The sequence below is a fragment of the Erythrolamprus reginae genome, chromosome 4 (genome assembly GCF_031021105.1).
Source record: "Erythrolamprus reginae isolate rEryReg1 chromosome 4, rEryReg1.hap1, whole genome shotgun sequence".
Lineage (NCBI taxonomy): Eukaryota > Metazoa > Chordata > Lepidosauria > Squamata > Dipsadidae > Erythrolamprus > Erythrolamprus reginae.
The window spans coordinates 26,404,646-26,430,752 of NC_091953.1; the positions used below are offsets into that span (position 1 = coordinate 26,404,646).

Below are 26,107 nucleotides of genomic sequence, written 5' to 3' on the forward strand. Positions count from 1 at the left end.
GAATCCCAGCAGCGCAAAAACTGGTGCTTTGCTGGCAACGGAAGTCCGGAGGTGGGGTTTCCCAGCGAGGGGAGCCTCAGTGAAATCGCAGCATCACAAAAACACGGAAGTCCAGAGATGGGTTTTCACGGATTTCCATGTTTTTGCAATGCTGCAATTTCGCTGGCAACGGAAGTCTGGAGGTAGGGTTTCCCAGCGAGGGGAGCCTCAGCAAAATTTCAGCATTGCAAAAACACGGAAGTCCTTGGAACCGCACCTCCGGACTTCCGTGGTTTTGTGATGCTGCGATTTCGCTGAGGCTCCCCTCGCTGGGAAATCCCACCTCCATACGGTACACTTTCTTTGGGGGTGTCAGCTTTTCTGCCTGTGAATTTGTCTTATTTGAGAAATATAAGGCACCCCCCGAAAATAAGACGTAGCACAACTTTTGGAGCAAAAACTAATATAAGACAGTGTCTTATTTTGGGGGAAACACGGTAGAATGGTATTAGCACCTCCCTTGTCCTAGATTGTATCCTTCTATTAATGCAACTTATGATTGCACTGGCTTTTTAATACAAAATTGCAAACGTCAAGTTTGATATTATCTTGTCACCTTCTCCAGGCAGTTATCTGAAGAAAATGCTAACCTCCAAGAACATGTTGAGAAGGAAAGCAAGGAAAAAAAGAGGCTGAGCAGGACAAACGAAGAGTTGATGTGGAAACTGCAGACCTCGGAACCCATGAGTCCCGTTAAACTGTCGCCAACGTCTCCGACGCGCATGTATCGCTCCTCATCGGGACCCCCAACTCCAGCTAAAGTCAGCATAGTACCAAGATGACAGACCAATGCAGCTACTTAAATAGACTTGGCCCAGAATATGGAAACATTGCAGTCCAAGCGAGTTGTTATGAACTGCAATGAAAGATTTGTTGCTGTTCCCAAGTGTTCTCTAGTTCCTTACAATTAGGCAATGTACTTTTGTCATTTAAGCATCAGCAACTCAAAAGTAGCATATGAGTGGCAAATAGCAATGTAGTCTGATGCATGGCAACATCTTCTGGGATTAGAGGCAAAAGCACTGGAAAACTGTTCCTTATCGCTCAGTCTGAATGATTCCTTTTTTTTCTACAATAACGTTTCAGGTCAGTTGCAAATAGCTCTGTCTGCTTACATCTAAGGCTTTGGTGAGGTATGGATTGTATTGAAATCCAGGCACAAAATGCACTCAACACCCAGAAGGCCTACATATATACAGCGCTGCATGCGTAGCTGTTCCGAATTGCAATTTTTTTTCATGAACTAATTCTGCAAAAAGTACTGATATTTTCAAGACAGCAATTTTTTTCTAAAATGTGCCTAAAAAATTATTCTGAAAGGAATTCCTTTTGAGGGGTAAAGCTTCCCGGGAACATTTATACCCAGATTAGAAAAAAGTTAGGAAAAAAAGGGAGAAGCATCTTCTAAATGACCACCGAGTGGTACATTTTCTAAAGCAGAACACCAGCGACTTTTGAATTCTTAAGTAGTTACTGACTTCAAAAATGATAATTGGTTTTCTACTCAATGCCTACCACGGTCAGTCATCTTCCAGGCTTATTATGAGATCTTGCAATTGTAGTCAGTTATTTATCTTTATTTAGCTCATAAGAGGGACTGACTTTTTTTAAGGTTTCTAAATTGTTGACAAGTTAATATATATAAAAACATTAACATTAATATCCCCCCAGGTTCCCCAAAACACCATAAACCCATCCTTTGTACAGTGACCATCAAACTTTGGTTAAAATCCTAACTTACAGTCAACGTAGTAATAAGTTTGACTGAAGACTTGAATAGTTTGGACGTTCTTTGACTGTATTTTGTTCTCTTTTGCATATTAAAAAACAAAAAACACCCAACTCTACTGACAGAAACTGCTTCTTCACAGAAGATGGCCTAAAGGCATAGTCATCCCAGGCAGCTGCTTGTAGCGCATTATTTAATGCCGGTGAAGCAATTTGCAAGCTTAGAAGGTTGCCTTTGATCATTGATTAGCCAATTATGTTGTGGTTGTACGCAGTATTGGCATATTGAGCAACTATGTCAGGGATGCCAGGTACTGCTCTAAAAGCAGGGGCCTAAACTTAACCATTAACATTGTGCACTTCCATTTACTCCACATCCACAGAATTTTTGTCTCAGTTTATGGCCAACCCACTGGGTTCAGTATTCCTGCTTTTCTTAATTGCCATCTGAACACTGGTACCCAAATATGTATTTAGTAGTAGCATTGAATGGGGTATTCTGATTGCTCAAAAGTGTATTGTGGGAGACAGGATAGTAATATATTTTGAGATGATTCTTGATATCAATGGAAGTATGAAAAGTATGCAGCCCGTACCCCTTATTGTCTTTGATGTGTTAGAAGGTGAATTCTAGCATGTTGTCAAATATGTTAGACTAGACTGTGAAAGCACTTGGATGCTTGTGAAGCATACATTGTCTAAGTCAACTTGCCCCAGCAAAATGCCTCCAGAGATGGGCCATGGGCGAATAGGTGGCAATATACATTTAATAATAAATATATTGGACTGCAGGCTCACCTGGCTCTTAACCTACTTTGGGGAAATTAAGGGATTTGTAGCCCAGAAATCTTACTAATGCTGCATTGGGCGAACAAGGCCGATTTAAGCAAATATAGGTCTTGTTATTCGATATCCATGTGGCACTTTGATTCTCAAGTAGTGGCTGTGGCTTAGTGCAGTGATTTTCAACCTTTTTTGAGCCGCGGAACATTTTTTACATTTACAAAACCATGGGGCACATTGGGGGTGGGGGGGCGGCTAAAAAAAATTTGGACCAAAAAATTCTCTCTCTTCCTCCCTTTCGCTCTATTTCTCTCTCCCTCTTTTTTTTCTCTCCCCATCCCTCTTTCTCTCTTCCTTCTTTCCTCTTTTTTGCTCTTTCACTCTCCCTCCCTACTTCCCTCTATGTCTTTCTCTCTCCCACCTTCCCTCCCTCTCTTTCTCTCTCTCTCTTGCTCTCTCTCTTGCTTTCTTTCTCTCTTGTACTCTCTCTCTCTTTCTTGCTTTCTCTCTCTCTTGCTCTTGCTTTCTTTCTCTCTTTCTCTCTCTTTCTTTCTTTCTTTCTTTCTTTCTCTCTCTCTTGTTTTCTTTCTCTCTCTGAGCTTCGCGGCATACCTGACCATGTCTCGCGGCACACTAGTGTGCCACGGCAAACTGGTTGAAAAACACTGGCTTAGTGTATATTTTGCACAGCCATGGGATGAATCCATCAATTTAAAAACTGTTCAAAGGGCCACATTATGTGTGAAAAGCAGGATAGTGACAAATACTTTGCTGAAATTTGCACAAGCACTTAACAGTAATCCAGAAAGTCTGATTAGTGATTGGGAATTGCTGGTAAAGCCTAAACTTCAGCTCAAGAGCTAGCCAGCATTGCTTGACCACGACCATAGATTTGGGGCCTAATTCCATTGTGTACAAAGTAACCAAATCGATTTCCCGCCCATTAGGATTTTATTTTGGTAGCTGCCTTGCATGATACTATGATATTAAGAACATCTTCTTAGATTAGCTGACGTCATGTTCGTAAGTAACACAAACTGCAGAATTAGATTTTACATAAGGGCAAAGTGAACTGAGAACAGGAAAGTAGAGACATTGATTTACTAATGCAATTTTATCCACTGTTTATGATGCCCGAAGACAGAGAATGCCACCGTAAGCTTGTCCACTTGTTATGTTATCATTGTGAATAGTGTTGGCTCATCTAATCCATGTTACCATGATAATGATCTATTTGTTCTTCTATTGCCCTTTACGTTGTGTATCACTCTTTGCTTACAGCCTATGGAGCTAGTCATTGTCAGATGAGTGATCTGTCCAGTGGCATCTCTGTTAAAGTTGTTTCATTTCCCGACCCCACCCTCCCCCCCTATACACAACAATGCTTCCAGCTATGATGGGGATTTCAGCTGATGGTGGTTAAGAGACAGCCTGCAAAAGCTCAACCCCAACCATTATTTCTATGCAAATGGAAAACTAGAAGGGAGTAATGGCCCATGTATGCTATACTGATTATTTTCTACGTCCTTATCGGCACAGGCAACTTTTTCCTTCTGCATCATAATTCACAGTTTTTAATCTCAGGCAGAAAACTATCATTTGCATGATGTTACATTGCTAAGGAGTACCAAAACCCAGAAGGCCCAATTCACCACTGCGATTGTGCCACCTTCGCAAACCACTTGTGAAACATGTTAAAACTCATTTTTGAGTTGGCACAAAGGATTGGAACAGACAGTTTGCTTTGGCTCATCCAATGTAACATGCTTGATGACTTTCTATGTGACCAGCTTCCCCACAACTTATAAAACTAATCAAGATATGCAGGGGGGATAGTCCAACAGCTCAACAATACTAGTGATGTGTAACAAGAGTTCTGCACAAAGTTAAAAGCTGTTTTGTGCAGCTTCCATCTCGCAACATTTAAAGCACGTAGCAGGCTGAACTATGTTCTTCATAGTTCTTGTGGGCATTTAAATCACAATGCCAGGTGTGTCTCCCTTTTCCTAATTAGGTTTAAACCTACAAGAACTAGCTTGAAAAAGTGATTCCTAACTTTGACTCCTGCTTCTGTAATTTCAGACTCATTGTTGGATAAAATTGCTCCAAGTGGACAAGGCGAAAGGGGCTCCAAAGATTCTTTTGAATCTTATATTCTAGTAATTGCAGTAATGGAAAGAAAAGTGAGAGAACTTTGCCCAATTAATAAGTGGTGCTCCTGGAAAGATTTAGGAAGTAAGAAATTGACAAAATTCTCCCAAAGAATAACTACGGTATATTATACTTATATTGTACTGATATATTGGGTAAGTCTTCCTTCCACCTACCCCACCCACCCAGCAATAATTTATTTTTAAATTAGAAGCCGTGCCCCAGATTAAGAATGTTTTAACGTAAGCTTGTGAAAAACAGTGGAGATGGTTTCACAGCTAGAAACATGTCTAAGTTTGGTAAATATACTGTACTATTTGAAGATCCAAGTGGAAATAAGTGAGGAGCAAGATGTGTGCACATATCCTCCTACCAGTAGTGGGTTGCACCCGGTATGGGCCACACTATAGTATGGTAATAATAATAATAATTATTATTATTATTTGTTAGATTTATATGCCGCCCCTTTCCGTGGACTCGGAGCGGCTCACAACAAATAATACAATATAACAAATCTAATATTAAAAACATCTAAAACCCCACATTAAAACCATACAACACAATCATTCCATGCATTAACTATATAGCAAAAATGGAGAGGTGCACGCATCTCTGCCTCCACAACAAGTGTGCCTGCGTGAGATTCGACTTCTGCGCATGCGCGGAAGCAAAGAATTTGTCAAAAATCAGCGAATCTCTCACGCATGGACGTCCTTGCATGAGTTTTTGCTTCCAGCACATGTGCAGAAGCCAGATCTTGTGCCAATGCCCGCCCACCAGATGCACCCACACCGGTCTCCGGGAGCATATCGGGAGCATATCGGGAGCACCCGAGACGAGGACCCCTTGCCTGTTTAAGTCACTAGATGGCAAACCTTTTTTTGCTCAGGTACCTGAGAAGGATGAAAAAACAACCCAATGACCCAACTGGAAGTTTGGAAACAACTGGACAAATGGAAACAACAACTGGAGTTAATTTCTGAACTTCTGGTAGGCTTGTTGGTCCGTTTTTCACCATCCACAGGCTCCGGAGACTTTCCAGCCCCCACTGGAAGGTCAAAAATCAGCTGACCAAGCATGCATATGCACACTGGAGCTGATATAGGGCAACACCTCACATGCCTTCAGATATGGCTCCACATGTCACCATAGGTTCGCCATCACTGCACCAGAGCAAAACGGATGCCCTAAAACAGGCCATGGGAAAGGGGCAGCCCACGGGCCGTATCCAGCCCGCCCGTTGTCTGTGACTGGCCCACCCGCTATCTGTGACCGGTTTGCAGAGGTCGGGTCCGCTCCAGTGCAAGGATGAAAGAGCTCACCACGTCTGCCGGGACTCCTCCGGTTCCTGGTTTCCTGGTGAATCATGAGGACAGCAGGAACCAGAGGAATCCCGGCAGACATGGTGAGCTCTTTCATCCTCGCACTGGAGCGGACCCCAACCTCCACCAAGAGCGGCCGAACACAGAAACCACGCAAACACTCCAGCGCAGTGACTGTGGTGCACCATGTTGCCGTAGAGCAAACAATTAGGAGTCTGTAGAGTGGGTCTGGGTGTTTAAGTCAAGCCAGGGTCTGGGTCTTTACAGTATTGGGTAGAACTGAGTTAATTATATTAGTCCGGCCCTCTAAAACCATCCCAATTTCTCATGCGGCCCCATGGCAAAATTAATTGCCCACCCCTGCCCTAAAAGATTGGCAGATGGCCTTTGACATGAATTGACAGCAGATAGTTTAGGGAACAATGCAATGCTGGAAGCATAGCACACTTGCCATTCTTTCATCAAACTGTTCTACCTGACCTCAAAAACAAGAATGCAGTCTCCTCCATTGCACTCCTTTTAGGGACAAGTGTGGCAATGCAGTACTACAGTACATATCTCTGGGCTTCAAATAAGATGTGGCAGTTACAACAAAGTTATGAGTTGCGTTTCCCTGTATCCACTATTTGTCTTTCTTGGAAATCATCAAAATTCATTCTGGCCACCAAACAATCCCAAAAAAATCTTCCATAGGTTGCCTAAGTAATTCAAAGTAATCCATGAAGAAAATAAACAGGTAGAAAAGTAGAGTGAAATGATTTGACCTTAGAAAGAACTTTGGAGAAATAAGCTATAACTCATATTTATCATCAATAAATCAGCCAGAAATGAACCCAAAGATATATTTTGGATTAAAGAACCCAAATCAGGTATTTTAGGGTCTGCGCTAATTGCATTTATGTCCCATGGACATATGGTAGACCTTCATGTAAAATGTCTCCTGCCCATCCACCACTCCACCATTGTCATATGGGTTTGTGGTCTGATAATACATAGCTGTTTGAATTAGAAGAAAACGTTTGTATTATTTCAGTCACTGTGTAAAGGTGTGTGTAATATATTCATGGTAATAAACAACATGCTCCAGCATTACATTATGGTGTCCTGCATTTCTTTCTATAGCTTCCCAACATCTCCCAAAATTGTGCATTTACTTTATAAAAATCAAGTGTAATCTTGGTACATAAAGAAAACACCAAAGTGATTGCAACACTGCAACTTTTTTTTTTTAGTTAACTGGACTGAAATCTCAACATGCTTGCTGTCTTTTCTAAAATATGAAAGCCCTGTTTAAATCAATATACAGTGGTACCTCTACTTAAGAACTTAATTTGTTCCGTGACCAGGTTCGTAAGTAGAAAAGTTTGTAAGTAGAAGCAATTTTTCCCATAGGAATCAATGTAAAAGCAAATAATGCATGCAAACCCATTAGGAAAGAAATAAAAGCTCGGAATTTGGGTGGGAGGAGGAGGAGGAAGAAGAGAAGAAGGTCAGTTGCTGTTGAAGGAAGGTGAGGTGAGGGGAATCAAAAAAATCCAAAACTTTAAGGCTTTTTTTTAAAAAGGACTCTGAGACGGTGAGGAGGAGCACGTGCCTTCCATACACCTGGCGCAAGGCTGCCCCCCATACACTGCACCAGAGAAAAACGCAGGCAGGCGAGAGGGGGCAACCTCCCACTCCTTTGACCGAAAGGCGGCAGCTGCTGCTACCTGCTTCCTCTTCCTTCCCATGCTGAAGGGCTCCCTCTCTTCTCGCTCGCTTTGTAGCCGGCACCTTTCCTTCACTGTGGTGACTCCTCAGTTTGGCTGAAGCTGAGTTGATCCGGCTGGGGCGAAGTGCCCCCTTTTGTCTTTCCGCGCCCAGACACTCTGGGAGGGAACCTCATATTGGGTGTATGGGAGGCAGCGCGAGGGAGTCACCACAGCGAAGTGGATTATTCCCTCTCCAAGTGCCCAGAGAAAGGAAAACGCTCTGTTCACTCTGGACTGCCAAAGCCTCCTTAAGCGCCACCGAAAGGCTCCTCTGGCAATCCAGAAAAGCCCGAGTTGGCCGGGATAAAAGGGGGAATGGCAGGAAACTGGCCGGGCCTTCATGTCGCTCTCAAATTTCCTGGGAAATTATTCCAAGCTTGGGTTAAGTAGAATGTGGTTCTTAAGAAGAGGCAAAAAAATCTTGAACATCCGGTTCTTATCTAAAAAAAGTTCTTAAGTAGAGGCGTTCTTAGGTAGAGGTACCACTATATATCGTAAACTGGCCTAAGGAGAAATATTTAGTCTGCAATGCCTTCCCAGTACTTTCTTCATTCCAATAATTCCTCTTATCAGAAATGCTACGTATTTGCTTTGTAGTGGCAGATTGCAAATACAACTGAAAATAATTTCGCAATATGCTATGCAGCAGTTGCCAACAAGGGTGATGTGTAGGTTATTTACTTTCTCCTTTCCCATAACACATTTTATGTCTGCTGCATTACCTCAATGATGTTCTACACAGTGCTCTTACTTTTGACCGCTGCTATTTTGGGATTCTGACATTGTGTTCCAAAGGACATGACATTGCGTCAAGCTCAATAGAGGAAGTCCCTCTTTCCTACTGCGCTATTTTTTCCAGGGGAGGTGCATACTTTTTATACTTGGGGCAAAAGCAAATGGTAAGAAGGGTTAGTCTCTGCCACCCATTCTCTCCCCACCTGCCTATCTTCTTTTGTTATTATTTATTAGATTTGTATGCCGCCCTTCTCCGAAGACTTGGGTCTCCAGATAATAGCATTTGAATCTCTCTTTCTCCACAAAAGCCACTGGGGGAGGGCAGGGGAGGAATAGAAAAATGAGGTAGGGGGCACGTTCCATTCTAAGAAACTTGATGTATTTTTCAGATTATAAAACGTACCAGAATATAAGATCCATCTTAGTTTTAGGGGAGGAAAATAGGGGGGGGGGGATCTGCCCACCAGGTATTCATCGGGCTAGCATCCTTAGTCTGGTCAGCTTCAGTACCTTATTTTATCCCCTGGTTAGGGCTTGAAAAAAAACCCTTATTCGGAGCAAGTAGCAATGAAAAAAAAGTGCAGAGCTGGAAAAAACATTATTTGGAGAGAGTAGCAATGAAAAAGCCTGCAAGCCAATAAGAACTAGGACGATCATCATTAGGGCTCAAAAAAAGCTTCAAAAAAGCTACCTTCACAGTATAAGACACACCCAAATTTTCAGCCTCTTTTGGGAGGGAAATGTGTGTCTTATACTTTTTATTTATTTATTAATCAGATTTGTATGCCGCCCCTCTCCGCAGACTCAGGGCGGCTCACAGCAATACAATGTAAACAAATCTAATATTTAAGTTAATTTTTTAAAAAACCCAGTTTAGAAACCAATCATACATACTAGCATACCATGCATAAATTTTATAAGCCTAGGGGGAGGGGAAATGTCAATTCCCCCATGCCCGACGACAGAGGTGGGTTTTAAGGAGCTTACGAAAGGCTAGGAGGGTGGGGGCAACTCTGAGATCTGGGGGGAGTTGGATTCAAAGGGTCGGGGCCGCCACAGAGAAGACTCTTCCTCTGGGTCCCGCCAAACAACATTGTTTAGTCGACAGGACCCGCAGGAGACCAACTCTGTGGGACCTAACCGGTCGCTGGGATTCGTGCGGCAGAAGGCGGTCTCGTAGATATTCTGGTCCGGTGCCATGAAGGGCTTTATAGGTCATAACCAACACTTTGAATTGTGACCAGAAACTGATCGGCAACCAATGCAGACTAGAGTGTTGGTGTGACATGGGCATATTTAGGAAAGCCCATGATAGCTCTCGCAGCTGCATTCTGCACGATCTGAAGTTTCCGAACACTTTTCAAAGGTAGCCCCATGTAGAGAGCATTACAGTAGTCAAGCCTCGAGGTGATGAGGGCATCAGTGACTGTGAGCAGTGACTCCCGGTCCAAAAAAATACTAATAGTCTAAACTGGAAGTCTAAATGGTTGGAAAAATTATAGTAAGACTACAACTGTCTTAATTAAGCAGGAGAGCAGTTTAGGGTTACTAAAAAATTGAAAACAAGGCAAAATTCAGAAGTTGGAACAGCAATTACACACAACTTATTTGTTTAAACAAAAACATTTATTAGAACAGGCAAGACAAAAATAACATTATTTAAATTTCAAGGAACAAATTAATGCTGTTTACCTATTTACAAATTGATCTCTAAAGTTTTTTTAAAAAACCAACCACCTCTATCTCTCCAAAGGGAGAGATTTACAGCATCCCTCAACAGAGGTTTGTTATTGAAACAGAGGCCTTGCTCTAAATGAAGTTTCACAAAGTAAAAAAACAAAAACAAAGCTTTGTAACTTGAAGGGAGAAGCCAAAATCCGAACAAACCCAGAAGCTCCAGTGAAGAGTCAAAAGCATCCCACACGATCAAGGTTTTAAGTAACTATATTTTGAACCCATTATATATTCTGAGAAAATCATTAGAAAAATAGAAGAAAAACATATATACATTTTACTCAGTAAAAATGTGGACAAATTATTTCATGGTTTCTTGATTATCAAAAGGTGGGTATTCCCAAAGAAACCACAATATTCTCCAACCGATTGTAACATACAACTCCAAAGAGTGCCACACTGATTCTTTGTATTCCTGGGAGGGGAAGTACATTGAAAGGCACAACAGAAAGAGAGGAACCCAGTCGTTCTATCACTCAACACCCTTCCAGCGTTTGCGAAACAAAGCACTAATGTGATCTGGTTAAGATCTCTCATCATCCAGAAACTTAATAAACTTGATAGGGTTTTTTCTTAGGATCTGTGCCAAGAAGAATGACAAAGTATACCCTGAGGAATTCTAGGTTTGAATTAAAAAGAAAACCAGGCAGAGTTTTTATAAGGTTTGGCCTCTGCTTCAGAAATAAGGAGCGTTACAGGATGTAATTTTTTTCCTTATCACGAGTCTCTGTAACAATCAGAATTGTGAGAAGCATTTGGAAGAGGTAATTTGCAAAGTAATTACTATTGCAGAGAAAAGAGGCAGAGACCTCTTCAAGGCTACCAGCTGATTATCTGCGTACGTGGATAAACGTTCACAGCTTTCAGATGGTCCTTCTGTGTCACACAAATGCAGATCAGCAGAGACAGCCTCCAAAACATTCACACAAGCCTCACAAAGGCTACGGCTGTGTTAATACTTAAAAGAATGGTGGTCTGTAAATCACCTCCCTCCAAATGCCTTGCACAAACGTATTGTCAAACGTTAAACCATTTCTGCAACGAGGAACTATCTACTATGAATTTATTACCAGAGTGCTTTCCCAACCTGGCGCCCACTGGCCATATTATTTTAGTCCAATACATATAAATACATATACAGACTGTGGAACACTGCAATAAGAGGTTGGGGTGGGGGAGAGGAAACCTACTCCTTATATTTCCATGTTTAAGTTTTTCTAAAGCTCTCATCCTTCCTTCAGTATCACAAGAAGGCACCAATGATATGAATTTCAGTAGTATACAAAATTTAAATGTGTAGCACTATCCTATGTACAATTTCTCAGAAGCAAAGTTTACTGTTTTCAATGGTGCGTTCAACATTCTTTAAGAGGCTGTTTTTAGGGCCGTAATCTCAACCAACCAAAAAGTTCTAATTACAGTGAAGATAAACTTTAATCAATGGAACTTTACCCTATTCCCTTCCTCTCTGAAAAAAAAACCCCCTCCTCTACAACATGCATATTTAACTCTACAACAGTCCAAGCTGCATGCATGAATTGAAACTTAGAATTCAAATTTAGAACCCCCAACGTAGTATCTGTACACCCCATGTCTGAAGTTTGGTAAATGCAGAAGTTCGTCACACAGGTTGAAAACTCCTTTTGTACAACTTAAGATTGTTCCATTTTGTTACCCTGTAAATACACCATAGTAAAATAAGAGGTACATAATGAAAGGCAACAGATTGCAATCAGCAATTCATTGAGACAGCATCATATATACAAAGCACTTTGACCTTGCCAAATATGGCATTCATATAGGAAAGCAGGCTTTAGTACACACATCCCTTATTAGAAATTTAGTACGTGTGGATGAGAGGAAGCAAACAGTTCTTTCCACAACCACTTGCTCATGTTGTGCAGGGTCTGAATTTATGAATGAATGATCATAAAGTGATGAGTTGTTTAACAGGAAAGTCAGACACATACATAATCTATTTCTCTCCTCTACTCCCAATAAAATAATGGGCTGACCAAGTTTCACATACACATTCAAGCTGTGGCACATAAAGGATGTTCAACCAGCCTGCAGTCCTGTTAAAACAATGAAGATAATATGGTCCTACCAAAGTGAGCGAGAATACAAAGTCTGTTAATGCTTATATCTGAACATGGATTCTGCACTCTTGAAAGCATATTGATTCTACATTTAAGGCAAGCCACTTATCGTCTGCTTCGTCCTGACCATAATGATCTATTCACTAACTGATAAAAACTTATTTAATGAAGTACAGTATTTCTTTTTTTTAAAAAAATGGCTTAAAGGAAAGGAGTTAAAAATCCTCACCTGATCAGACTATTCTATGATCCAGTGTTTGTAGCACATTTCCATTAAGTACATGAGGATTAATAGATGAATTGATATTAAAAAATAGAAACCTGAAAATTATTGTTGCCAAGTTTTTACTGACTAGTTACTGCTTGCTGAACACTGATGAGATATCTCTCATTTATCAATGCACTGAGTAAAAGTGACCACAGAGGTGAAAAGGTGGCAATCAAACATAAAAGGCAGAAAAAAAATGTACAAAATATACAAATTTAAATAAAATATTTTGAAGACAATTGTAAAATTTTAACAATTGAAAAATATTAACAAAATAGATTGCATTTTTGTTCACAATACAAGACTAAGAATAGAATATTTATATAAACAGCATTGTAAGAGAATAGCCAAGTGACACTATAGCAGAAAAAACAATTCTGGCAGCACTTTTTCTTACACATTTGCAAGCATCTACCTTTTAATAAAATGTTTAATTGAAAAAGGTACTACCAGATTACTGATGAGTTCCCCTGGTTTTGGAACTGACGAGCAAGTAATTTGTAGCTCTTGAAAAGCTGGAGTTGTAACTGAAATTAATCTGGAGTTGATTTGCATAAATCTGACTTAGTAAAAGTGATTTTTATGGTAATGGTTTAATCAAGTACAAATTGTCAACTTTGTCTGATGTTGCACGTTTCTTTCCCATCCCCGCACCCCATGCACTATGGAAGCAACACTTATTCCAAATTAGATATCCTCCAGGTATGGAGAATTAAAATCTTCAGAATGCTATGCCAGTTTTGAAACATGGAATTCAAATACATTTGAAGAATATCAAGTTATCGAAAGTCACTTTTCATTTTTATTTTTGCACACACCAAGTTTGCAAATTTGGCTTTAGCTAATAAAAACCTAGTAAGATTTTTAAAGCAGGCAATTCCTGAAAGTAGTATGACTTCCTTAGATTCAAAACCATAATTCTTGATAAGCCCTTCCCTTACAAAGAAAAACCACGCATTTTCTTTAGAGCGTCGTGTGTTTTGAAAAACACAATAGGATTTTTTACAACGCACCCAGCAGCTATACAAAACAACCCTATATAATAAAATAATAAGTTACTCATATATTTACAAAAATGAGCTCAAATAAATGGCAGTCTTATTCTTCACTCGGCAAATTTACAGCAGCAGCATTTAGGTTTTCACCATTAGACCTCAAGCTTTTGCATGTTTCTCCATTGAGGTTTCAGAACTGGAAGCAAAGGGGGCTCCCTGTTTGGGGGGGCTTTATATTTACTGGTCCAGCGTTGCTCCCTTAGTCTCTGAATACCACCATGAGCTATAAACATCTCCATAGAGACAAAAGCAGCTAGTCATAATGAGAATATCCCACAAGAAGTTCTCGGCAAGTCTTTCCCCCAGAAAACTTTTTCCCAGGCTGTTGTTGAATCTCAAGTGAGAGGAAAAGCAAAATTCATTCAAGTCTTGGATATGTATCAACCTTACTCAGAACAATGTCTCTCATCCTGGTGTCATTTGGATGTAATGTACTTCAGCTCCCAAAATTCCTACACTGGGAATTATGACAGTTGAAGGTGAGACTTAAGAACCATTATCCCAGGAGACTGCTTTTGTTAATCTGTGATCTTTTCTGCTAGAGATGTGTGAATTATTTTTTTTAAAAGGTTCCTTCTTGTGTGACAGAATTTCCTTCCAAAATTATTTCCTTAAATGCCACATCTAAAAAGGAACAGCTTTTTTACTCTATGTTTAAGGCTTTTTCTAATACTATTTTCCCTAGGCAACCCTTAACTTGCAATCATTCATTGAATGACTATTCAAATTCATGGCACTGAAAAAAGTAATTTATAACTTGTCCTCGAGGTTACAACTATTGTCCAGTCATATGTGATCACGATTTGGGCACTTGAAGTCAATTGCAGCGTTCTGTGGTCACATGATCACAATTTCCAACCTTCCCAACCAGCTTCTGACAAGTGAAGTCAATAGGAGAAGACAGTGCTTAATGACTGCATAATTCATTTAACAACCATGTAAAAATGGTAATAAAATCATAAAATCATATCCGGTCACATGCTGACTTTTTTTAATGGTCAAATCCTTTTGTGGCTGAAATTCCAATTGTGGTCATTAAGTCAAGGCCTACCCATAAGTTTTATGATGAATTGGACTAAACATTGCAATTCAAACGTTCTAAATTATAATGCACCGATTTACTTTCCTTTGGAAATGCAATTGCCAAATTGAGAATCACATTCTTCAGGCTGCTTTCAATTTTATCAACTGTTTAGACACAAAGTATGGCTTTATCTACATAAGAACAGAAGTGGGAATAAATAAGTCACTTCCAAAAATTACCTAGGGATTCTTCTCAAATTGAAATTTAATGACTAAGTAAATTGACTTTTATAGAAAATCTGACACCATCTTTCTAGGCCATTTTCAAAGATGTGATCTATTAGGAGGGGCATCTTCAATCTGTGGCCTGCAGCCTGCATGTGGCCCTGACAGCTAGTAATGCGACCCCACAAGATCGTAAACGTTTAACATTATTATGGGATATTTTATATGCAGCCCAATGTCAATCATCTTCACTCAATGCGGCCCTGGCAAACTGAAAGTTTGGATGTCCATGTAACACCTTGTAATTTAATAATAAGTAAAAGGTTGAAATCAGGATGGATGATATGAAATGTGACCATACAGAAGAGATTTCTGCAATGGACTTTTGTCATGTATGAAACAATCCACAAAGGTTGATGCAGATAAGAATGAAGAGTTCAAAACAAGCTTTAGCTCACTCCTCACAGACTCTAAAACAAAGATTCATATGACCCGATGGGATCCCATCCAGAAAACCAAAAGCAAAAGTTTAGGTATTTTCAAGTCACATATAAATTTTTATCTGAAAGGAATATTTTCTAGCCAATCCTGAGGGCTTCCCAAATCATCTTGAGCAGCCTGGTCAATTTACTTGAGGGAAGGTCTGCCTGATTCAAACTAAAATTGTGGATTTCTCAATTGTTCACTGCTGAAGCCCTTTAAAAAGAACACCCTCATCATTGTAATTGTAGCCTCCACAGACTTTTGTGATGGCAAAAGGAAATTGCTGAAGTATCAAATACAATATTGGGTCCAGCTTGGTCAATGCTGTCTGCAGAAGCTTTGTCTAACCTTCCGGACAGGTAGATATAACCACTAAAATTCTCAGCAATCACTATGGTGATGGGAAAACCTTAAGTCAAAATTCATTAACATTAACATCCAATAACATTATCATTAGGGTACAACCTGGACAGAACATAGGGAGTGCCATAAATAAATACCCCCCCTTCTAAATTTCCTTACACAAAATAAGCAGAGTCTCTCTATAAAATGATTTCCCTTTCTTCTAAGTGCTATTCTTTTCCATATAGCTTGCTCAAATATAACACATCAAGGGGCTAGACATAAATACCACGAGCAAGTAATAATAAATTCAAGCCGAGGTCAATGGTGTGAAAGAAAAATGTACAATGATAATCTACACTATTTACCAGAATATCAAAACAGCAAACATCAATATTATTTGACCGGTGTATAGATTTTTACCTCCCTTTGGAAAAACTACATTTTTGAAAGAGGTGATTCACCCCCTGCATAGATGGTTTTATGATTTCCCCTGTCCCATCCATGTGCAACAGAGGAAATAACACAGTTTGAATGTTAAATCTGATGGTCTCTTTGAAAACGTCAGCGCTAACAGAATATGGTGGGAAACTTATATTATACAGTCCCAAATATTCCCCAGGCAAAACCTAAGGCTGGCTCCTACTCTGTACCAGAAAAGCTGTATTTGTCACAAGCCTCCTTCAATAAAATATTAATTTTAAATATATTATTTCAAACGTAACAGTAAAGACAATTTTGGAGTTTGATCCAAGAACCCTGTGTTGAAGTTCATCTTTGAGAGGTCCTTGGTGCTCTCTGAGCTTGCTTGTTTCCTTGTGGACGTTTCCTTGCCCAAAACAGGCAACATAGACTAGACTAGCACTAGTGATGTTACCAAGTTTGGGCAATGAAATAAAATAAAACAAAACAAAACAAAAGAAACAAGCTCAGAGAGCACCGAGGACCCCTCGTCAGCCCTGAGCTACAAATATTCTTTTATTAATTCCATCTTTATTACAGGAAACTGTTGTCTTTGCTCAGCCACAGGGCGTACTGATGAGTTACCGCACAATATTATACTAGCATGGGAAAAGTTGCCTTTCACCAGGACTGTCTGAGCTAAAATGTGAATAACATCTCAAGCAAGCAATTGCCCTTGATTTGGTAGCGTTGCATACCGGAAAGTCATACTTTCTACACAGCAGTTCTATTATAAGCAACAGACTCTGCTTTGTATCTACACAACTGTTTGAAACTCAGGAGAGGAATTCAGCTAGCAGGTTGCGCAGAAGCCTCCGAGCGCTGCAGGAAGCCTGGCTTGTCCACCTTTGCTAAAGAGATTGCTGTAACATTGGGTGCTAAAACTCAGGCACCAGCCTCTTTTAAATATGTAAAGCACAATGTTTAAATAGCACCACTCCTTTTTCTTTTTTTTTCATTCCAGTCTTGGGAAGTGGGTACAGTTTATAAACATGTAAGAGAGTTTGTGTATGGTTTGGTTTGGGTTTGCTTAAGTTTAGTTCCGGTACTGCAATATAGGTGATTTGGGAGAAATAGTATAAAGTGTGTTCCATTCCAGTAGCCAGGAATTAATTCGCAAGCTTGAGAACCTTATTCTCACGGTAACATTGGAAGTAAACTGACACCCTGAAAGGCAATTTCTATTCAAAGGGTAAAGAAGAGAAATAGCTGTCAGTCAGAAGTAACAGTGTTGTTGGGAGTGCAACAGAGGCTAGGTTTTTTTTTTTCCTTGTGATCCCCTCCCAGCTGCATCCCCATGTTAGAGGGGACTTGAGAGCCTGCCTGATATTCTACCAAAAAAAAAGGTTCTTTCAGAATTCGGGAGAGAAAAGTATCCTGCTGTGCAGTAATAGTGATCTCAATAACCTCCTGAGCAAGAAGGCTGTCATTTACAAGTATCTATATTGTTATCCGTATTTCTTTCTTGATCCATTGGTGCTGAATAAGATCCTTCTACGCTGTGCCATATGCCGTAGCCAAAATAGATCACCAGGCCTGGAGAAAAGAGGAAAGTGGAGTAGCATTAGGTAACATGTGAGGCAGGACATAGGAAGTATCAGTTTAGGAATCCCTAGCTATGAGGAATGTAATAGATACCCCTGCACAAGAGATGATGCTCCTGTGCAGGGGTATCAAACTCAAGGCCCGCGGGGTGCTTAAAGCTGGTCCGCGGGGCTGATCTGGAAATAGCAAAGGACCAGACTGAGATGCCTCTACTAGCAAAAATGGGGTTTGGGGGCCATATATGGCCCCATCTGCATCCCATTTTTGGCTTGAACAGTCTCCTTCAGCACCTTGCCAGCCAAAATGAGGTGCAGGGGGGGCTGTGCATGGTCTCCCTACACCTTGTTTTGGTTGGCAGTGTACTGCAGGAGACGTCCGACCTGCCTACCGTTTGTCCCATCTGCCCCCACCCCCTGGGTTGGCCACAGAAAACAACTATAATGCTGATCCGATCCTCAAAGAAATCCAATTTAACACCTCTGGTCTTATGGAATATCCAAGGACTTCCAAAGCATAGTGTGGTACGGCTGAGGGGGACTGATGAGATTTTCTAGTGACTAGTTTATCTTTTACTTGAGAAGCAAGTCAGAGATACTGTATTTTGTAGTTCGTTCTACCGAAAAAATAGGGGACCCTATTTTAATTCTGCATAGTTCCAGATCTTGCCATGTTTCTCACTTGCTTTCAATATTTACAAGCTTGATTAGATTAGATTAGATTAGATTTATTGGATTTATATGCCGCCCCTCTCCGCAGACTTGGGGCGGCTTTGTTAATTGTCATAACATACCTTGCATGGGCCTATTCCTGGCGATGATTTAAAAGATTTAATCAAAGTAATTAAAACCTACTCCTAAATCTTCGTGTGTGTGAATCTGGATTTGTTTTGTTTTAGACAAAAACTAAAATACAGTCAGTGGTTTCATATTAGCTGCCTGGGTTGACATGCTTATTAAAATGCTTGGTATTAATCTTTTTTTAATGCCTGGGACTCTTATACTATATGGAAGATAACTCCGTTGTAGCTTTAAAGCTTCTGACCAGAAGAGTAAAGAATCTGAACTCTGTTTCCACCTTCAAAACTGTCTTGTATTCATTAATCTGCCTATAATGAATGAGCATGTCATCATATTACACAGTGGAAAGGTACCTATGAGCATCCAAATGGCAAATCGTATCCAGGTGCCGCAATCCAGCTGCATCATGAGATAAACATTCACAAAGATGCTCACAATTGGAAGGACAGGGAGAAAAGGGACCTGCAAAACAAAGGCAAAATTGTGCTTCTGGGTTACATTTAGGAATATGGGATACACCAGTTCATATATCTACCTTCTCCTGAGATCAATAATTTATTTCCATTTGTAAGGAATTGTCTTCTCATGTCAATATCGGCAAGTATAAAATATTGTGAATGTATACAAGGCAGCAAATTCTTGCAGGTTCCTTTGAGTATAGTTCTAATTGGATAAGTCAATAAGATTATGCAAAAATTCTCTGGAATAAGGAACTATTGACAAAACATTTTTAAAAATGTCATGCTTACTGGCTTTCATCTAGGTCAGGGATATCAAACTCGCATCATCACATGATGTATCATGACTTTTCCCCACTTCCCTAAAGCAGGTATGGGTGTGGCCAGTGTGTGACACGTCTGGCCTGCAGGCTGCGAGTTTGACAGCCCAGATCTAAGTATTTAAAATTATGGTCAGATAAACATTGGTGATGAAATTATCCAAGTGTAGATTTGTACATACGCACAAGTTTTGCCACTACAACATTTTAGACAATTTTTTTTTTTAAAAAAATCCTTTCTTTCTACAAAGAGATGGTGTTTTAGGGGATATTCATGATAGTGGTTTAATGTGGCAAAACAGAAAGGTACCTAGGCAAATTTTATGGAAACAACAGAAACTTTCCTTTGTTATCATACAATGACGTGAGTAAGGCTCTTCTTTGGGTGATTTAGCATGAAAGCAAATTTTGTTAGGATTTAAAATCTGTTACGGTAAATACGATAAAGAGTTTCCATGATAAGGTTGACTTTAAATATTGCTACAGAATGTTATCCTGTTATGTGTACATTTTCTGACATTTATGTTGTAGTAATAATTTTACAGAAGCTGGTCCTACCACGTTCCTTTCAATGTGTATTGTATTCACCACTGTGTCACTGTTTACTCTCTTGTAATCCCTTGCTCTCCAATGAATGTAAATACAAACACTAATTCCTTTATTGCTAATTATCACAGGATTGGAATGAGCCTTTGAAAAGGTGGGGCGGAGTGGGAGAAATGAAAGCAGCCACGCTGATATGATTTCCCCTTTACCAATCAGTTCCCTTAATGACAGTTGACAGTCTCAATTGTGGTCACTAAATGAGGACTAAATTAACCTATATTGGCAACTCTCAATTTATTACAATGAGTTGATCCACAGAAACAGAACTATATAATGCCTATACTCCAACAAAGATGCTATAATACGTAATTAAGGCCTGCATATAGGAATGCTGAATTCAAATCCCCTTTTTATCAAGAATTTGTGCATTTATTTATTTATTTATTTATTATTTAGATTTGTATGCCGCCCCTCTTTGGGGATACACAATATTTCTGCTATGCCAGGTGGGGAATGTGTGCCCACAAGTTATTGCATAACTACAACTCCCAGAAACCCCAGTTCTCAGATTTTCAAACTGAATGCTGAAAGTTGCAAAATCTGAAAAGCCACCAACCGCTTGCTCAACTTTGACAATTGCCTTTCCTTCTCCTACTTTATGTATGTACATATTTATTTACCCACTCGCTTATTCATTCACCGTTCTGTGCAAAGAATTAAGGCTTCATTTCTAGAGGCCACCCCATAATGTAATGAGTTGGTTTATTGGGAAGATTTTGTTAGGATTACCAAAACAAAAGCGGCAGCCTTGCTTGCCAGCGATTATCTCCCAGTACATTCAAATAGAACATATGAGATAAGAACCCTCCTTCCAACAAAAATAGCATCCAGAAAGCTGAAGGTCGTGTCTGAAGGAAGGTCATATGTTCAATCTGCGTGGGAAAGTGTCTTTTGCTATCTCCCTTCGCTGCTGCTTTTCTGGCAAAAGCAGGCGTATCGCACTAATCTCTCTTTCCAAATCAGAAAGCCAGCAAGGAAGAGCTCCAGGTTCAGGGGTGGGTTCTATTTACTTTCCCTACCAGTTCTGCTCTTGCCCACGCCCCCATCACAATGCACAAAAGACTTGGAAATGACCCTCTGCACATGCGCAGAAACCTTTTGGATGCCTGGACCATCAGAGAGACAATAAATTTCCGCTACCGGTTCTAAAGAGCCAGTCTGAACAGGCAGCAACCCACCTCTGCTGCGGTTCTTCTTTTATGCATGTATGCTATACACATCACTTGCCTTAAACGAGAGTTTGGTTTTGCTTTCAGGTTGCCTCCAAATGACGACCACGAAAACGAAGCAGAGAAGGAAGATGACAACGAGGAGGCTAATGGGCCACGCAGCTCCACTTATCAGAGCCTCCTTGGCAAGGACAGCCAAGCTACAGAAGCTGACAATAAGGAAACCTGAGAACAAGAAGAGTTAAGATGTTGGATGCATTGTTGAACATGGTGGGAGGAATACCAAAAACAGCTGCAGTTAGCTAAGTGATGATTAACACAATCTGTGACATATGTAGACAGACAGCCCAGGATCCATAGCTTCCAACATCCATTTTTCTGAGTCACTTTTGCTCACTGAATCCTATAGAGCTGGGGTCTTCAACCTTGGCCACTTTTAGACTTGTGGACTTCAAATCCCAGAATTCCTCAGCCAGCTTTGCTTCTTTGTCCTGCTTGTAGAGGAGGGGTGCCCAACCTTTATGGCTTGGCAGCTTGGGGACGGGAGGGAGGGAAGTGGCCCATGTAAATGGTTGGCTGGCATATGTGTGCGTGCACCAGCCCGCCACTCATGTGAGTTGGGCTGAGTGCATGTTGCCTCATAGCTTGTGCAAGCGAATCTATGCACACACGCGTGCACACTTGCACAGGCCAGCAGCTCTCCAGTTCAATTCTGAACCAGCTACGGCCCAAGGGTTGGGGACCTCTGCAGTATAAAAAATCCCTAGGGCAGTGCTTCTCAACCTTTCTAATGCCACGACCCCTTAATACAGTTCCTCACGTTGTGGTGACCCCCAACCACAAGTCTAGCGCCAATTCTCCCAACAGAGCTTTAAGCTGATTGGCAGGAAGATCAGAGGGACACCCCCACTGTAAATGCCTGATTGGTCGGATTGTAAAAATATGTTCCAAGGCACCACAATAGAAGCTTTAGTTCCTAACACCATGGGAAATGTGAAACGGACGTTTGACGCCCCTCCAGGGGTCCCAATCCGCAGGTTGAGAACCACTCACCTAGGGCAAAAAGCTCATCTACAGGTAATTCTTGCTTGATAACCATTTATTCAGCAACCCTTTGAAGTTATGAGATCACTGAGCAAATGATAGTTAGGGCTGCTTCTCAAAATTACAGCTATTGAAACACACCCACAGTCACATGATCAAAATCTGGATGCTTATCAGCCCATTCTAATTTACAACCACAGGCTGGCCTTCAACTCTCCTCACCCACCCATCTTCCCCCCTCCCAATCTCTTCCCCTTTGGCTGACCTGCACTCTGCCGCCTACTCCTATCACCTCCTCTCCAACCTTTGCCTTCTTTCTCCCTCTGCTGACAAGGCAAGTGGGAGGAATTGCAGGCAGGTACAGTAGGGCAGGAGAAACATGAGATCCTTACTCAGGGGTAGCGTGGCCCCTCGCTTAACAACCACAACCAGGACTACTAATGGAATTGCCAGCAGTAGTACAAGTCATCTGTTTCACCTAACAACCATTTTGCTTAGCAACAGAAATTCTAGCCCCAATTAGGGTTGTTAAGTGGGGACTATCCAAATTAGGATTGTTGTATATTTTATGCTTCTTCAATGGACTCCCTTCAACTTTTCACTTGCCAATTCTTTGCCTGTTTCTTTTTCCAGGGGTTTTCTCTAAATTTCCACAATGGTTTTATTCTAAATTCAGCTAAATCAAAACACAAACTGCAAAGAGGACATTCTCAGTTCGGCGGCTTACCTATAATACAAGCAGAAACGTTCACTATAAACCCAGATAGTTTGGAAGGAACTGTATTTTGGGGAATGAGGATAACTTTTAAGGAGAATTTCTCTCCCTCTTCTGGCAGAAACGCAGTCTGAGATTCACTTGTGCTCACAGACTCATTTGTGTCTGTCTCTTCTGTAGTACAAGCCATCTGATACGCCAAGTTAGGTTGCTGAGGTTGGTATCTATAGGGAAAACAAGCAAACATAACATACACATAGCAGCATAGTGCTGAAAATTATAAAGATGCCATTGAAAGGTTTTATTTGAGTATTAGAAGAACATATCAAGAGAATAGAAAAGTGGAATAAAATACGAAGAAATGTTATCATCGTCAACTGAAACTACAAGTATTAGGTTTTATTTGATGTATTCCTATGAAATCCATAAAATGAAATGCAAATTATAGACCTTCCAAGGCTACATATAGGCAAAACTGTTAAGGTTAAATGTGGTTATGTTCTTTTTAGAACTTTATTGCTCAGGTAAATGCCCTACCAAAAGTTCCATTTGATATTAAAGAGTATTCCTTAAATGCCAAAAAAAAAGGGTAGACTTTTTACTAACTCTATCCAGAAAGCCATGCAAGTCTCAAAATTGTATTTCCATGAATAAGGTTGTCTTTTTTAGCGAATTTGGTATCTTGATTAAAGTGTTATTCAGATACTATGTCCTCAAGGAGAAAATGCTATTGAAAAAAATGTGTTACCTTTTATTGCAATCTATAGTTTACCCTTAAAGTTCAACTACCAAGAAAACAGCGAAAATTGCAGAGAGAAAAAATAGAGGCTCAAGTAACTTCTATGTTTTAAAAAATTGGAGACGAACTGCTTATTTATTTCATCTGACAACCATGTCAGGTAGATCTACACTTTACAGACTAGTTCTGACAACCTAATTGGTAGTTCATTCAGTTTTCTGCCTGCACACTTACTCACAGTGCATCACAGGGGGCAAAGTAGCTTGCACCATATTTGGCTAGTGGCGTCTGGGCTGATGATGAATTTTGGGCTCCTCAATCGGTCTTGCTTCGTGTCCAGGCAGGACCAGTGCTGATTCCCTTTCTCCTTGTGCAGCTAACATTTAACATCAGAATGGTACCCATTTATCTACTCGTAACAGTGCTTTCAAATTGCTAGGTGGGCAGGATAGGAGTTAGAGGTGACTGACAGAAGCTCACTCTGTCCCGCAGTGATACTAGGGCTCGAACCTGCAGAGTGCTGACCACTTTTTGGGTTGGCAGATCTAGCATCCACTGTTATAGAACTAAATCTCCTGGATCAATTGTTGTTTTACACAGATGAACATCAGGTGATCAATTGTTGTTGGTTTGCTTAGTTCTGCAGTTATTTTTATGCACCGAAAAAGCAAGCTTTCTACACTTAATATTGGGCTTTTCATCTTCATAAGACATGAGGTCCTGTCTCATACTATTCAAATGCTTCTGTAACTTGGGAAATGAAGCTGAAAAAAGCCCTAACTCTTGAAAATGAAAACTGAAAGGGAAAAACAGTATTACAAGGAAAACCCTGCATCAGTTTGCCAAGACAAACAAAGATAAAAGTCCCAACATCTGTTCTACATTTACATGGAAAGGGCAAGACGACCTGTCCCAAGGGCAGCAGAGCAGATGGGACACCGTACTATCTGCACCAATAATGAAGCAGATGGGATCTTGGGGAGTGCAGATGAACAGTGTTCCTGAAACTGATTTTCATTGTCCAGAACCATTTGCCCTGACTAGCGTATCAGATTCTTCCCAATGTCTCCTAGAACTTGTTGCTGTTGAGCAAGAGCTCAGTTCACATATTAAACTTAGTAGGTAATGAAATCTAAAATTAAATACCTTTCGAGAAAGCAAATTTGGGCTATGTTTGAGGCTATTTTGTCAGCAATGCTTCTTACCTTAGTACCAAAACACAGGCAGCCACCAAGGAGTAAGCTAGAAGTGTCCCAATAGACATGAGGTCTACAAGGTCCTTGAGGTCTAAGAGAAAGGCCATGACAGCTAATGGTGGAGAGAAGATGTGGGGGGAGGGGGGGAGAGGCAGAGAGAGAGAGAGAAGACATGAATTAAGTGGCAGGATATTTTTTATTTCATTTACAAGCCTGATGAATCATGACAATTTAATCCTTATCCATACTTCTGGGCCAACAAGCTCTACTGTTTCCCAGGGGATGATGTAAAATTCGTGAGAAAGAACCAAGAAAACCAGAGTTCAAAAAAAGGCAAACTGTATGTCAAGTTGTGTGTGTGACTTATACGAGAGCAAGAGTAGTAATATTGTTTCTGAATGAGCAAGACTTGCAACCTTAAAAATATTTGCATCTTAAAGTGCATTAGAATAGGTGGCATTGGTTTTGATCTGCTTTATAGTTGCAAGGTGTTCTCCTTACGAAGTTATGAAGTGCATGTGTTTACAATATACACACACGTATACATAGAGTGGTGGGGGACCTAGCAATTACTTGAATCATTCTTAAGGAATCTTTCGTACCTGCAACAGCTCCTGAGGCTATTGTAGCTAACATTGGGGTTTTTGTCCTCTCATTGATACGTGACAAAAATTTGAATAGTAATCCATCTTCTGCCATCGCATAAATAACTCGAGGCATTGGAAACATGGACCCAAGCAGGCTAGAAAGAGACAAAGATACATTAATGTTTCTTGCGTACAAAAATTTAAATTGTTTAATGTATTCCAACAATGCAGTCCCTAATGCAAGCAATTCATTTTTAAGTGTCTTTCCCCAAATTGGGAGAATTTTTATAACAGATAATGGGAACGTTCTTCTCTTTTGCAGTAATGAATCCTAGACCTTCACCATAATGAAAATGGGATTTAAAAAATCATTTCAGATACTTATATTTGCTGCAGAAGAAATTGAAATCTTCTATTTCTTTTTATATTTTCGCACTGCACCCTTTTCCTTGATTCTTCTGTGTTGTATTGGTTTATATTAGTTTTAATATTCTCTTAAAACCTTTTAACAAGGTTTATTCTCCAAAGAATTAGTGAGAGACAGGTAATCCTCAATTTACAACCCCAATTAGGACTAGGACTTTCATACTAAGCAAAGTATTTGTTAAGTGAGTCATGCTGAATATTACTGCAGTTATTAAACCGATCAGCATGGTCAGTAAGTGAATCACTTTTGTTAAACTAATCTGACTCACCCCACCCCACCCGCCGCCGCCATTAACTTTGCTTGT

General features: G+C 40.3%; 2 protein-coding genes across 4 annotated transcripts in view; one reads left to right on the forward strand and one right to left on the reverse strand.

Annotated features, from left to right (window-relative positions):
• Positions 1–1,874, forward strand: part of MTUS2 (microtubule associated scaffold protein 2) — a 375,450-nt gene extending 373,576 nt beyond the window's left edge. For all 3 annotated transcript variants that reach the window (XM_070749864.1, XM_070749866.1, XM_070749867.1), the window contains one exon: positions 605–1,874. In XM_070749864.1, the coding sequence (XP_070605965.1) occupies positions 605–821 (217 nt within the window). In that variant the 3' untranslated portion in view covers positions 822–1,874. The remainder of the gene's footprint in view (positions 1–604) is intronic.
• An 8,242-nt stretch (positions 1,875–10,116) lies between these two features.
• The window catches only part of SLC7A1 (solute carrier family 7 member 1), a 49,818-nt gene continuing 33,827 nt past the window's right edge, over positions 10,117–26,107 (reverse strand). The window contains exons 7-12 of the mRNA XM_070749847.1: positions 25,392–25,531; positions 24,799–24,901; positions 22,867–23,078; positions 21,154–21,320; positions 18,896–19,004; positions 10,117–17,736 (exon numbers count right to left, since the gene is read on the reverse strand). Of these exons, the coding sequence (XP_070605948.1) occupies positions 17,627–17,736; positions 18,896–19,004; positions 21,154–21,320; positions 22,867–23,078; positions 24,799–24,901; positions 25,392–25,531 (841 nt within the window). The 3' untranslated portion in view covers positions 10,117–17,626. The remainder of the gene's footprint in view (positions 17,737–18,895; positions 19,005–21,153; positions 21,321–22,866; positions 23,079–24,798; positions 24,902–25,391; positions 25,532–26,107) is intronic.